This window comes from Aythya marila (assembly GCF_965140915.1).
Source record: "Aythya marila genome assembly, chromosome: 11".
Lineage (NCBI taxonomy): Eukaryota > Metazoa > Chordata > Aves > Anseriformes > Anatidae > Aythya > Aythya marila.
In genome coordinates this window covers 21,888,695-21,902,290 of record NC_139052.1, presented here as the reverse complement: position 1 = coordinate 21,902,290, position 13,596 = coordinate 21,888,695, and the positions used below count along the sequence as shown (strand labels likewise).

Sequence of the window (13,596 nt, the reverse complement as noted above, 5' to 3'; positions counted from 1 at the left end):
GATTGCTACAAATACCTGATAATCTGAGCTTTTATTTGAAGACCGTTATCTACTTCCCCTTGTCACCTTACTGGCTCCCATATTAGTTCTTTGAGTATCTTGTATACAGTGACCTGCCCTCTTACCACCACCCCAAAACACCTGGAACAATTCTCTATTTATAGGTAATAAAAACAGAGCTAGACCACACTGGCAACGTGCATGGCAGCCTAAATTCAGAGTTAGGCTAGCCTACTCCTTGATCCTGAATCACCTTTCCTGTGCATGTCCAAAACATCTCCACTTTGACAGGGCTGAGCAAGATGATATCAGTCTCCTGCCCAAAAGCCTACGGGGATTTGAAAACTGCTTTTGTCTGTTCCTCACCTTACCTGAGAAGTTTGACCTGACATCTGTTCTCTTCGAACAGACCTTCCGGATTAAATTCCACAGAAAATACAGAACCTGACTTCAAAATGTGCCAGCTCTCCTTTGTCCATTTCTGAGCAATTAGAGAGGTCAGCCAAGTGTGTGGGAAATCTTGCCCGATTCTTCCTTAAGAGGAGACTGAAATCTTTCTTCCCAGGAGACTTTTTTGTGTATATGGCAGCCACCTTGGCATTAGAGGTAAATCTAAGGAAAGAGGTGGAAATGCTGTTTCTATCTGGAAGGGAAAACAGGGGGAGCAGTACTAGGGACACCTTCAGAACCTGCAGTATTCAAGAGCCTCCCAAGCATAACGCTTCTCTCTCCTTACTTAAATCCTCAGCCTGTGCACTCAGATCACGGTTATTACTTATGGCACTTACCATTCTAGCAGTTTTTGCTCCTGGAGGCTATAACCAGCTGGCAAAAGGTAATTCCGGTAATTTTGAAGCTGGTTAGCATGACAGCTATCATGGACCCAGATATGAGACACACAAGGGATTCCTCTGGCAAGGCACAGCAAGTATTTCCGAGTTCGACAGTGCTGGTCCGCAATTAAAAGACACTGATACGCTGCATTACACTTCAGGTGAGATAAAAAAGACATGTAAACTGGAGACAAAGTGCTTAGAAAAAAAAAATCTGTTGAAGTTATCTTGCTGCTAAACACTAAGGAAGAAAACAATCAAAACTCTGCTTTCACAGCTATATTATGAGAAAAGAGAATTAGATAAACAGATTCTGAGATCAGAAGTACCTATAATAACCACCTATTCAAAGCTATGGCTATGCAGTACAGGCAAAAACTACCTGGTAAAATTTGTATAACTGCCTGCCGCTTCAGATAAAGGAGGAAATTCATCATTTAAATTGTTACTCTAAGTCAGTAGAGAAGACTACATCTTCAGGCAAAATGCTCCAAGAACAGTTTACCTTTTTTATTAAAAATCTGAACCTTATTTTCTGACTTGAGAAAAAGTACGTGTATAATAAGTAAAAAAAAAAAACTACCATCTGCCTCAAAGTCTGGCTTTGTCTTTCTGGCTTTGTCTGCTATTTTATGTTCTCTACATAAAACTACAGGAAAAGACTTGTTCTGGAAGCCATCATTACTTGTAATTTCATCATCACTACATCATACAAAGCTTCGATACAGGTGTGCCCACATTATTCATGCCTACATGTTTCACATATTATCTAATCTGACCCATGTGCATACCAGATCCCTCTTCACAAAGAGGTTTGCTGCCTCCACAGGGCTTCAGGGATGCTACTACGAAGTGTCTGAGCATAATACAACCTTCAGACTATTACCCTCTCCTTTTTCAAGTGGGTACCAAAAACATAACAACAGGAAGTCTAAGGTCTATCAGGAGGGACTTCAGGGTGTTGGGGAGAAAACTAAAGGACTCAGGAGCACAGATCATGTTTTCCTCAATCTTCCCATAATAACAGGGAAAGATTGGAAAAGAAAGTAAGTCCAGGTCATCAATGCTTGGCTCCAAGACTGGTGCCTCTGCAAGAATTTTGGGATTTATAATCACGGAAGAGTCTTCAAGAACAGAGGTTTGCCGGGGCCTGATGAGACCCACCTGTCTTGTTGAGGGAAATGTTTCTTGGCCCATAGCCTAGTGAGACGGATTGAGAGGGCTTTGAACTAGGATCAGTGCAGGAGGCGAATACCATTAGGAGCACTGAGGTTAAGCCAATGGATGGTGCAGCACTGTCTCCTGGTGGCAAGGCTAACAGGAGCATCTATGCTGCTCCAGGGAGCACTGTGGGTTCAGGAGCACGTCTGATACACTTGTATACCAATGCAAGCAGTATGAAGAACAAACGGGACAAGCTGGAAGCTTCTGTCCTGTCCCAGAGCTATAATATATCTGGTATTAGTGAGATTTGGCAGGACAAGACCCACAGCTGGAGTGCTGGGATGGAGGGCTATCAGAAGTTCAAGAAGGATATGCAGGACAGGTGAGGTGGAGGTGTTCTGCTGTATGTCAGGGAGAGATGAGACTATATGGCCATTGCCGTTGGGGACGATGCCATAGAGAGCCTCTGAATGAGGATTAAGGAGACAGATATCAAAGACACCGTTGTGGGTGTCTACTATCAACCACCTACCCAGGACAATGGCACAGATGAACTACTCTATAGGCAATTTGGGGAAATTTCTGGATCAGTTACCCTCATCCTTATGGGACACTCCAATTTCCTAGGCATAAACTGGCTATATCATACCACCACAGCAAGCAAGTCTGGAAAATTCCTAAAGCATCTTGAAGGTAACTTCCTGTCACAAGTACTGAGGTTGCCAACTCAGAAAATCGCACTCCTAGATCTGTTTGAAATTAGAGATCTTCTCATATATAAGCTAGCTGTTGACTAACTAATCATTCTTCAGATGGGAGGGAATACTTTCAGCTGATTCTTGAGGCCTGGTCAGATTCTGACAGAATTGTTTTTCATCATACAAGTAGTTTACCAGTTGTAAGTCCGTTGCTTTTCAGTTTCAACTGCTCTGTCTCCCATACCATATTGTAACAGGAGCTATTCTGCGCATCCCATTTTACTTGACTCCTATTTAGACTATGCAACATTTCTCAGGGAGACAACACTGAAAAATGCTGAACTGTCTCTAGTTGCCCAAATCCCCCAGGAAATGCCCTAGAATTATTACCAATAAATTACAACACACTGTATTACATGAGAAGTATAAGTTACTCTTTCCTATGAGAACTATGCTTAATTTACTCATAATTTACCTGCCATTCATCAGAAGTACCAAAAGAGAGGAAGATGAAAAAAGGGGAGATGGCTCTATAGGAGCCTTCCTGTACATCCAGTTCATCTCTTCAGCTTACTTTTACAAAGCCAAACACTGACACGCAAGAAACACTTGTATGTATGGAGAAGCGTAAACGATGCTTAGCTTCCCCACCATCTATTCTTGCCTAAAAGAATTCAGTTTTTCAACATTCTACTGAAAAACATTGTAGACGGTGCTGCTTTTCAGGAGGGACTCAACAGGCTGGAAAAATGGCCTGACAGGAATCTCATTAAATTTGACAAAGGGAAATGTTAAGTGCCACACCCAGGTAGGAGTAACTCCATCATCAGTATGTGCTGGGAACTGACCAAGTGAAAAGTAGCTTTGCAGAGAAGGACCTGGGGTTCTGGTGGAAGACAAGATGAATATGAGCTAGCAGAGTGTCTTTGCATCAAGCCAACCAGCATCCTTGTCTGCGTTAACATTAAAGCAGGTCAAGGCTGGTTATCCTGCTGCTCGCTCTGTCTATCTATCATACTGCTCTATTTGCAGCACTGGTGAGACCACATCTGCAGAACTGCATCCAGTCCTAGGTTCCACAGTATGAGAAAGACATGGACAACCTGGAGCAGACCCAGCCAAGAGCCATTAAGATGATCTAAGATTTGGAGCATCTGATCAAGAGACTGAGAGAACTGGGTGTGTTTGGCTCCAGAGGAGATGGCTTAGGTAGTCTTACCAGAGCATATTAGTAACTGACAGGAGGGTGTAGATGGAGCCAAACTATACTTCCTGGTATCCACTAAAAGGATGAGAAGATACAAACCTAAATACAGGATTTTTTTTTTTAATTTATTTATTTTTTTAAATTGGGGGTGGTCAAACACTAGAATAAGTTGCCCTGTCAGGCTGTGGAGTCTCCACCTTCAGGGGTGCTCAAAAACCAACTGGACAAGGTCCTGAGCAACTTTCTCAAGTTGATTCTGTTTTGAGCAGGGGGAGTAGACTAGATGATCTATAGAAAATTCCTTCCAATCTCAATTATTCTGTGACTATCATCCTAAACTATTACCCAAGTCCTTACCTGGGTTTCATTAAAGTCTTCCAAGATATAGCCGGCTCCTGCTCGCAGCTGTTGTGCTATATAATGTTTGTTGTATGGAGTCATATCTAAAAATTCTAGAACAGAAATAGAAGGTTAAATTTTTGGCTATAACCTGTCCATGTCCATACCCTCCTCAGTCTTCACAACTCATCCATTCTAATAAGGGATCCGCTCCCCTTTCTCCCAAGTACATCTACAAAAATTCTCAGAGGAGTCCAAAAAAAAGGACATCAGTAAAGGCAGCGCAGCAATGGCCTAATTAGCCAAGTGAGCACTTGGTGGCTTTCTTCATGCCGCAGTTAACTGCATGAAACATGACTTCAGTGAAGGTAAACTGCTGCAATCCATTCATGCTTTCAAGTCCTGTTTCTCAGCACTATCTCTTTTCTTAAAACCTTCTTTCTTATATTACACTAGTGATATATTCAGAGTCTGCTGATCCTTCTGTCATACCTTTCTTATTTTGCTGAACAGCCTTATGATCATCACTGATGTTTGCTACATTTCAGGTTGTAAATTCTCTAAGAGACTGACAGTTATCTCCTTTCTGCAAAGGATTAATGAGCAAGAGAAAAACACTCACACCAATGCCTGATCAGACAAAATCCATCCCTTTTCCCAAAGCAACAGCATTCCACTTGAAAATGTGATGGGTAAGGTTCACCTCACCTTCTTCTTCTTCACTACTCCCTGCAGGACCATCTGATGTTTTCTGGCGATTGACCAATTTGTCACTGGGTGTTGCCATGGTGAGAAGAAAGGCATAACCCAAAAAGAGTGTCTTATTGTGGGGCAATGGTCCATGATGGTCCTCCAGAACTGGGGGATCTACAGTGTCTACACCTTCACAGGTGCTCACAAACTCTCCTGCTCTCACAGCCCCTGTGGGAAGATGGAAGCACCATGAGTCTCACAAGTCAGGTTCAACACAAAGACCTGAGGAATGATTTGGGATATGTTCAATTTCAGTTGTTTTACTGGAGAAGAAAGGGAGGCAGGACTTCGTTATGATTAAGCTAGGATAGGTTGGCATCTTTTACCCGTGTAGCTGGAAAGAATCTTTAAATCAAAACCCTAGCGACTAATAGAACAATGTTTGGCAGTTTGTCAATATCCTGAAACAAAGGGACCCTTCACAGCATTAACTGTGAAGGCGTATCAGGACTGACTAAACAGGTAAGAAAGAAGAGAGGCATTACGGTCAGAACAACATGCTGCAAAGAACACTTCTAAAAGGCAGAAATGAAAAGATGGCAGACAAACACTCAGACTATGCTAAAAATATCTCTGGCTACTGAATGTATCCAGGGATAATCTATCTCAAATCCTACAGGCCAAATAAGCAAAAAGTAAGAAAGATGCTTGTGTGAAGTGGAAAGACCAACTACAATAATATATATATATTATATATCAAGGAGGAAAAAAAAAAAAAAAAGGCTAATAAAGATTAAGAACAGAAAACAATGTTCTCACCAGGCTTCATTGTTGCTGACTTGCGGCCACGTTTAGCTGGGGATCTCTCTTCTTCAGAAGCGACAAGCTTCCTCTTACCAGACAGCACACCTGGTGGGATGCGTGGACTCTCCAGACCTTTACGAGTGGGAGTTGTGCTACTGCTGGAAGTGCTGGGAGAAGCAAGGTTACTACGTCGCTTCCGCTTCCCCTCCACAAGATTATCTGTAATACAGTATGCAGAGATTATAACAACTGATTTTCATAGAACATCTGAGTTGGAAGGGACCCACAAGGATCACCGAGTCCAACTCCCTGGTCCCCAAAAGACCACCCAAAATAATAATAATTAAAAAGAAAAAAAAAATCAGAGCATGTGTCTGTCCAAACGCTTCTTGAACTCCTGCTGTTACCTACCCCTATCTATTTGTCCAGAGATGGCTACACTCAACAGTATCTAGCAGGTACATACTACCACCCTCTGTTAGAGCAAAACAGCAGAGAGGAAAAAACAAAAACAAACAAAAAAATCCACCCTTGCTTGCATGTCTCTTCTCTCAAGCCAAGTACTCTGCCAGTCTCTTTTCCACCCAGCATAACCGAACAGTTTATATCACAGCAGTCACCCTACATACCAAGTGTAACTGAGTACAGTAGGCACCACTACCCTGGAAGCAGGTTGCTCTCCACAAGTCAGTCAATACCACTATGTTTCTGAGCAAGAGATACAAACAGGAAAAGGGTCTCAAAGATCTCATATATTCAACAAACATGCTGTCACAGGAAAGCTGAATAAGTTATTTGTATGTGTGATAGAGAGGAACTTAGGGATAATGGAAGAAAGATGAATTAATAAGGTAATCCAATGCTTAGCAAGTCGTATCAAGGAATTCAAGTCTGGAATTGCTAAGTTACAAACAGCTGCACGTAACCTGTTGTTTAAAAATCACCTCCATACAGAGGTACACACTATAGTACTAATGAAACATTTTCTTAGCACCTCCAGCACAATCCAGAGAACTACAAAATGGTAGCTTTGTGGCTTTTTTTTTTGTACCAACAAATTCACTGAAACGATAATAAGGATCTGGTAGATTCATGAAGAAGTGACCTGGTGGGAAACAAAAACTTATTTGTATTTATCATCTTGAATACATTAGCATTCTTTGAAAGAATCAATGAGAATATGGATGATGATTGATCTGCATGAGTGACTGAAGAGTTGTTGTTTTTAAATAAAATGTTTATGTGTATGTATGTGTGTGTGTGTATATATATATATATATATATATATATATATATATATATATATATATAAAATGATCTTACCAAAAGCTTCTCTATAACTTAAGCTACTAAAGCAAACAGGAGCAATGTCCTCTCATGTGTTAATAACCGGTCATCACAAAGGATGATCACTGGGCAAGAATACATGGAACAAAGTTACTTATATAGCACTTCAAGTATTTGTGTTCAGGCATATACTGCTCAACATGCTAATAAGATATTTAGAAAGGAGAAAGAATTGTGAGATAAAGTCTACTGATGACATAAAATTACTTAATGCTTATCCAAACTAAAGCTGACTACAACAAGCCACACTGACTGTGCCACTACAACTCTGTTTTAATGCATCAGACAAAATTCAGGTCTGCTGCTAACCGATAAAAACCATGGTCCAGAAGCAGCCTCTGATCCAAAAGATTCAACAGACTTGACTACTGAAAGGCTGTATTAGACCAAAGATCAAATCCAAACTTGCTTTTCCTGTGTGATCCCCCCTAAGATACACAAAAAGCTGCTGTTTGAGGCAGCACACAGGGTTACAGGGTTAGATGGATCTTGACTTGGCTCAGTGCAATTTGTAGGTAGTTGTCAATGAACTCCATGAACATGTGAGGAGCTGCTGAAGCTACTTGGTTTGCTCAGCATGAAGAAAACAAGACCGAGGGGGGACCTCATCATGGTTTACAGCTTCCTCACGAGGGGGAACAGAGGGGAAGGCACTGATTTCTCTCTGGTGACCAGCAATTGGACCTGAGGAAATGGCTTGAAGCTGCAACAGGCAGTTCAGGCTGGTTATCACAAAAAGGTTCTTCACAGAGAGGGTGGGTCTGGCAGTGGAACAGGCTCCCCAGGGAAGTGGTCACAGCACTAAGCCTACTGGCGTTCAGTAAGTGTTTGGACAACACTCTCAGGCACATGGTTTGATTTTTTGCATGGTCCTTTGGGAACCCAGGAGTTGGACTTGATGATCCTTGTGGGTCCCTTCCAACTTGGGATATTCTATGAACTCTGAAAACATTTTCGAATATCCAGAAAGATATAAAACATGGGTAATTGGGATTAGGAAGCAGAAACATCTCAAAGGCACAAAGATGTGTGACAGCATAGCCCCGGAAGAAAAACAGGAGCACTTCAAACTACATAGAGTCAGCAGCTCAATGGCACCTCCCCTTACCAAGACTGATGTCAGCTGCCTTCGTCAGGGGGGTGACAGGTTCGTAAGGGCCTAGCCCAAACTGCTCCCGGAGCTTATTTCCTTGTTCCAGAGACAGGATAACAGCCATTCGTTTATACCACTTCCGCTGGCCTTCCTTTTCAATGCAATAATATAGCTCTCCTGACTCTTTCCGGTGTCCTTTCACTACACCTGATAAGACAGCAAATGACACCTGTTAACTACACCTAGGCTTCCCATCCTCCTGAACAAACACCCATCTTCCATTGGATTCAGCACCTCAAGAGAACTCAGGAACTGACCTCAAGCACTGCTCTTACCTGCACTGAAGTACTCATCCTCTGAGAGTGCAGTCACCTCAGTTTCCAGTGGGATAGGGTCACACAGTAGAATATCTTTTCCTAGCACATCACATTCATACCCATCATCAAAAAGCAGCTTGTACTTCCCTGCCCCAACATCTTGGGTTATCATTCCAGAATAGAAGTACCCATTTGAAGACCACTTTGCTACAACCCTGAGGCCCACAAAGCTGCTCCCAGAGGATGAGTCTGCACAGTCTGAAGGACCAGTCACCACTTGTAACGGGATTTCTGGAGAGTCACTTCGACGTAAGGCACAGAAGCCAGAAGTGTCAGATTTCTCCCCTCCATCTGGCTGGCGAACTGCACGAACAAATGATTTCTCCTCAGGTGATGCTGTAGTTGAGAGATCCTCTACACCTGGAATTCCAGCTAAATCTCTGTAGAAAAGACAAAAGCAGACCCAGAAGGATCAGGAAAAACAGTTACTAAACAAAGAATATTTAGGACAGATTCTTGCTGCTGCTACATGCTATCACCAAAAACTAACTCCTGAAATACTTAACTCTCCATTTTCTCTGTCACATTAATACAGCAGGCCCCCCTTCTCTTCCTTGACAATATTAAAATTACAGAATCCTTTTTCCAGGGTACCTTGTTGCTGTTGTTCGAGATGGTGGGCGGCCTCTTCTTCCTCGCCCACGAGGTGTAACAGGTGCTCTGCCACCCTGACGAGTACCAAGCATAGAGTCCTCCTCTTCCTCACACAGAAGCGCTCCTGTCTGGCTAACTCTGAGAGGAGATGCTGGCTGACCAGCTCCTTTCCTAGGGCTAGAGAATTCATGAGTTCAGTTAACCATTCTGAAAAGAGTTATCACCTTGCTATAACACCCCATTTTCCCTGTGATCTGCCAACTGGACAAGAACTTTGCCTCATCCTTCCTGAACTGCTCAGAGCAAAAGCAAAGCTATGCATCATAAGGAAACAACCATTACTCCTTCAGGAAGAAAAGATGGGACTACAAAGACTGTTCCTTATTTCTGTTCATCAAGACAGATCCTTTCTTGAATATTCTTGGTTTGGGGTCTACCTTGCTTCACATTTCACCCAAGCCAGCTGTTGACTTCTGCAAAATACCTTCTCCATTCTCAAAGCTCTGCACATACCTTAGTTTTCCTAAGATACCTCTGCCAATGGGTAAAACAAACTCTCCAGTTTCCGCACCACACATTTTCCCTTTGACAGCTCCAGTTCCTCGTGCTGAGCTGCTGCTGTGTGTTGCAGAGTGACCACTGCTTGCTCCACTGGATGTGCGGTGGAGGCTTGAGGCCTTAGATGAGAAGGAGCTGACATCACCAAGGTCCCCTGAGGTCAGTGATGAGCCCACTGCTGTTCTAGAGGAGGATGTGTCTGTCTCACACTCCTGGCACTCCACTATAGGCTCCTCAGTTTCCTTAGAAGAAAAAAGAGGCCACTTCAAAGGTGATGAACTTGCTAGATGGAAGCTACATTGTAGAAGCATCAGACACAAACAAGCTGAGAATACATTCATGAAATTGAAGACAGCTACGCAGATTGAATCTGGACTAATCAAAGGCAGACAGCAGCTCTCTCCCTACAGGCCTGTAGCTGTGCTCCATATGAAGAAGTCACATTAAGAAATCAGTCACCAAGACAGAGCTTGGACGGCTTTGATTTCAAAGCCAGAAATCAGCCTGGCTTTGAATGATTTCCACCCTTTTAGAGCGTAAGAGTGCAAGAACTACATGACACACTATCAGCCTTTGGTTACTAGTAATACAAGATCAAAATCAGATGGTTGGTCATTTGGAGCAATTCAAGTTTTATGGATATTTACAGGTCTGTCAACACAACACTGATATCAAACGTAGGTAGATAAACTGGACATGGTTATACGATTACGATTACATAGCCTGTGAAAACACATTTAAGAAAATCTAATTCTCTATTTTAATATTACAATAAGCAATTTTGTGTGTAGTGTCAGGTGTGAGAGCGTAAGTAACTGAACTAATTTATCCATTTGTACCTTTACTCATTGCAAAGAGTAATTACATTATTCACTGTAACAAAGTTAGCACAAGACACTTATGTTATTTACCTGTATAGCAGAATAGCAGTAATATGTTACTACTGCAAGCAGGCTGGTATGTTTACCATGTATATCATATCAGCATTTGTTGACTATTCTTTGAGTTTCCCGAAAGATTTTCCAATAAAGGAATGGATTGTACAGCAATACAAGCATAGTAAAAATAGGCTTGTTTATTTTTTGATTTCGAGATGCTTTTTGGAGATCTCTTACAGAATCTGGTCGACAGGACTCAAAACCCCATGGACTACAGGTGAAAGATAACACTGAATTGCAAAACAGGCTGAACAGTCTTATATAGTTCAATTTTACAGATAGAAATGATTTTTGCTGACTAATAGAATTTCTGCCCATTCTGAAATCTCTGCTTTGACAAAAACCCAAGAATTTTACAATAGTTAGAAGCATATTATAAAGTCTTTTGTCCATTTTTGTCTCCCAGAGAAGTGTGTCTTCAGAACGCAGTAACAGGAATGAAATACACCAGCAACAAACACACAGCTTTCAATATGCACTGAATGGTCTATATGTTCACTCATTGAAAAAAAAAAATTGTCATCACGGCACACTGGTTTGCCCACTCAGCTCACGTTTTCTGCAGCCACAATACAATTTATTTTTTCAGCCAACATATTAGTATATTTAGCCCTGAAAACAGGATCTTACCTCAACTACTTTTCGTTCTACCTCTGCGCCATTTACATAGTAAACATCTGTTATAACACGGGTAACAACAGTGCGCACCTCTCGAACAGTTCGCATGTGGCGACGTTGAACCTGGCCTCTAGGTGGATGAAGAAGGTTAAATTCCTCCTCTCCCTGTATAAACAAGACAAATTAAAATGAAAACAAACCACATCCAAAAGCAAATAATTTCTGTGAACAGCTATCTCTGCAGTACAGTTTTTTCTTATCGCATTTGAGTACTGTCGTAGGGAACCTTTCAGTATCTTGCTGCAAATTAGATGCAACAACATGAAAGACCCCGAACAAGGGAAAACTGAACACATTTTGCTCATTTGTTGAGGGGCAGAGGAAGGGAAATCACAGCAGTCCAAGGAAGAAACACCAAACTGTCTTAGTATAGCTTCTGATAGTCATTCAGTGGGCTCTCAGATCTCATAACTATTACAGAGTGTATTTATGGCCCTCTAACCTCCTATTTCTCAGAGGAGGCACAGTTCTTATTTCAAGTCTAGAAAAGATCATTATTCTAGTCCTTATATTCATAAGAAATATGCAAGCTCTAACTTCAAAGCAGTTATTTTTCTTGAGTCTGCAGCAAACTTTCTGAAACACTAGTTCAAAGCTAATTCATCTTATTAGAATGTTTAACTAGAGGAACTCTCCCCTGATGTGTTTATCCATTGTATTCTGCTGCTCCATCCAGTGAAAGTGCCAGAAGTTCACTGGTGCAAATAGGAGACATCAAAGCATTCCTTCCAGATTTCATACAACTTCCTCCTCCATCCAAAAAAAAGTTTTTTTTTTTTTTTGTTTTTTTTTTAATAGCGTTAACTACATCTAGACATACACAGACAGACACAAAATCACTTGCCGTAGTTTCTCAGAAAATATCAAGACATTTACTTCCCAAACTTACTCTGTCCACTGAGTACTGCAGTCCCTTAACAGCTGCCTACAGTTGATAAAGGAAAGCTTAAGCCATTTATGTTTTGAAGAGGTCTCTTGGCTTTTTTTTGACAGAGGAATTATTGTTAGTGAATTTATTGGCTGAAGGGATACTTCACTGTTCTAAAGCAGTAAAATTAAATACAGGCAGCCTTCATCCCACCTGACTGTGCAGAGAGTCTGTGTCTTCTCCAGATGCATTCACAAGCTTTTCCCCACTCTCCTCAGTTTGGATGTTCGCATCTTGTCGACCAGGTCTTTGCCCAGACATACTGGTTCCCACATCCACTCGCCTACAGATTCCTTCTGCTGTTTGTGTTGCTACTGTAACAGTTGTTGGGGTAAAATGAGAGTCTGCTGCAGTTTGAATCCCTTTATTATTAGTATTTGCTTGCTTCTCTTGGCTTTCATTAATTGCAACAGCTTTACTTGGTTTCTTCTGCGTTCTTGTCCCTTCTTCCATCTGAGTGCTAACAGTACCAGTCTCCACACACTCCCTCTCCTCTGCACAGGGAGGTTGTTGATGGCAGCCCTGTTGCATCCTCCGAGGAATTAGGAGCTGTCTACCACTGTCATCTGCTCTGTGTTGCCGGCACTGCTGACTGGGATTTTTACATAATTCATCATCTTCTTCTGTGCCAGGAAAACTGAATAGATTCCCCCTGCAAACCAGTTATATATAGGTCAAAATTATTGATTAAAAAAGCAGGAAGGCCAATATTCTGCTACTCAGGTCAAAGCACTATTCAAAATACAACAATGCATTTTTTCAATTGCTTCTTAAGCTTACAAAGAACTCGGTGTGTTTTCAAATTGTAAAACATTTTGCAACATCTCTCAAGTGATCCATGTGGTGGCAGGAAGAATTGCTGACACCTATAGAAAACTAGGAGCTTTTGCAAACACTAATAAAGCAAGGTATGCTCCAAACAACAAGGACCACATATGCGAAATGCTTCTCAAAGTCACGCCATCTTGAAGTTGCTACAGTCTGCTTCAGCACTTCCTTGACCTGAAAGAGTTAATCACACCTAGGAAGAGGAGGCAGGAGTGTGAACACAAATGCTGTTTAACACTTTCACTAGGATTTCTCTTCCCCGTCAATAGTCTTACCAGGTTTTATATGGGACTGTATACCGAATCTTACTAGAAGTACACATTTATCCTCCCTCACCTCCCTCATACCTGAGAGGCTTTGAGGAGTGACTGTCTTCCATTCTGTCTGTACACTGCCCAGCGCTAGAAGTTCCTGGTCATCGCTGTCTACAGTATAACCGTTCAATACTCTTGCAATATAAATTACTTTTTCTTCATAGGTCAAAACTTCAATCAAAAGATAGAATTTCAAAATCCTC

The 13,596-nt window shown here is 41.7% G+C and overlaps 1 protein-coding gene across 5 annotated transcripts in view; it reads right to left on the bottom strand.

The window, feature by feature from the left end:
* The window catches only part of TP53BP1 (tumor protein p53 binding protein 1), a 40,424-nt gene that overhangs the window by 1,217 nt on the left and 25,611 nt on the right, over positions 1-13,596 (bottom strand). For 4 of the 5 annotated variants that reach the window (XM_082768931.1, XM_082768929.1, XM_082768932.1 and 1 more), the window contains 10 exons: positions 12,405-12,903; positions 11,276-11,428; positions 9,663-9,949; positions 9,150-9,326; positions 8,514-8,935; positions 8,194-8,385; positions 5,754-5,957; positions 4,950-5,162; positions 4,260-4,354; positions 789-988 (listed from right to left, as the gene is read on the bottom strand). In XM_082768931.1, the coding sequence (XP_082625057.1) occupies positions 789-988; positions 4,260-4,354; positions 4,950-5,162; positions 5,754-5,957; positions 8,194-8,385; positions 8,514-8,935; positions 9,150-9,326; positions 9,663-9,949; positions 11,276-11,428; positions 12,405-12,903 (2,442 nt within the window). Of the gene's footprint in view, positions 1-401; positions 613-788; positions 989-4,259; positions 4,355-4,949; positions 5,163-5,753; positions 5,958-8,193; positions 8,386-8,513; positions 8,936-9,149; positions 9,327-9,662; positions 9,950-11,275; positions 11,429-12,404; positions 12,904-13,596 lie in introns of those variants that run through there. The other variant, XM_082768933.1, reaches the window with a different exon arrangement.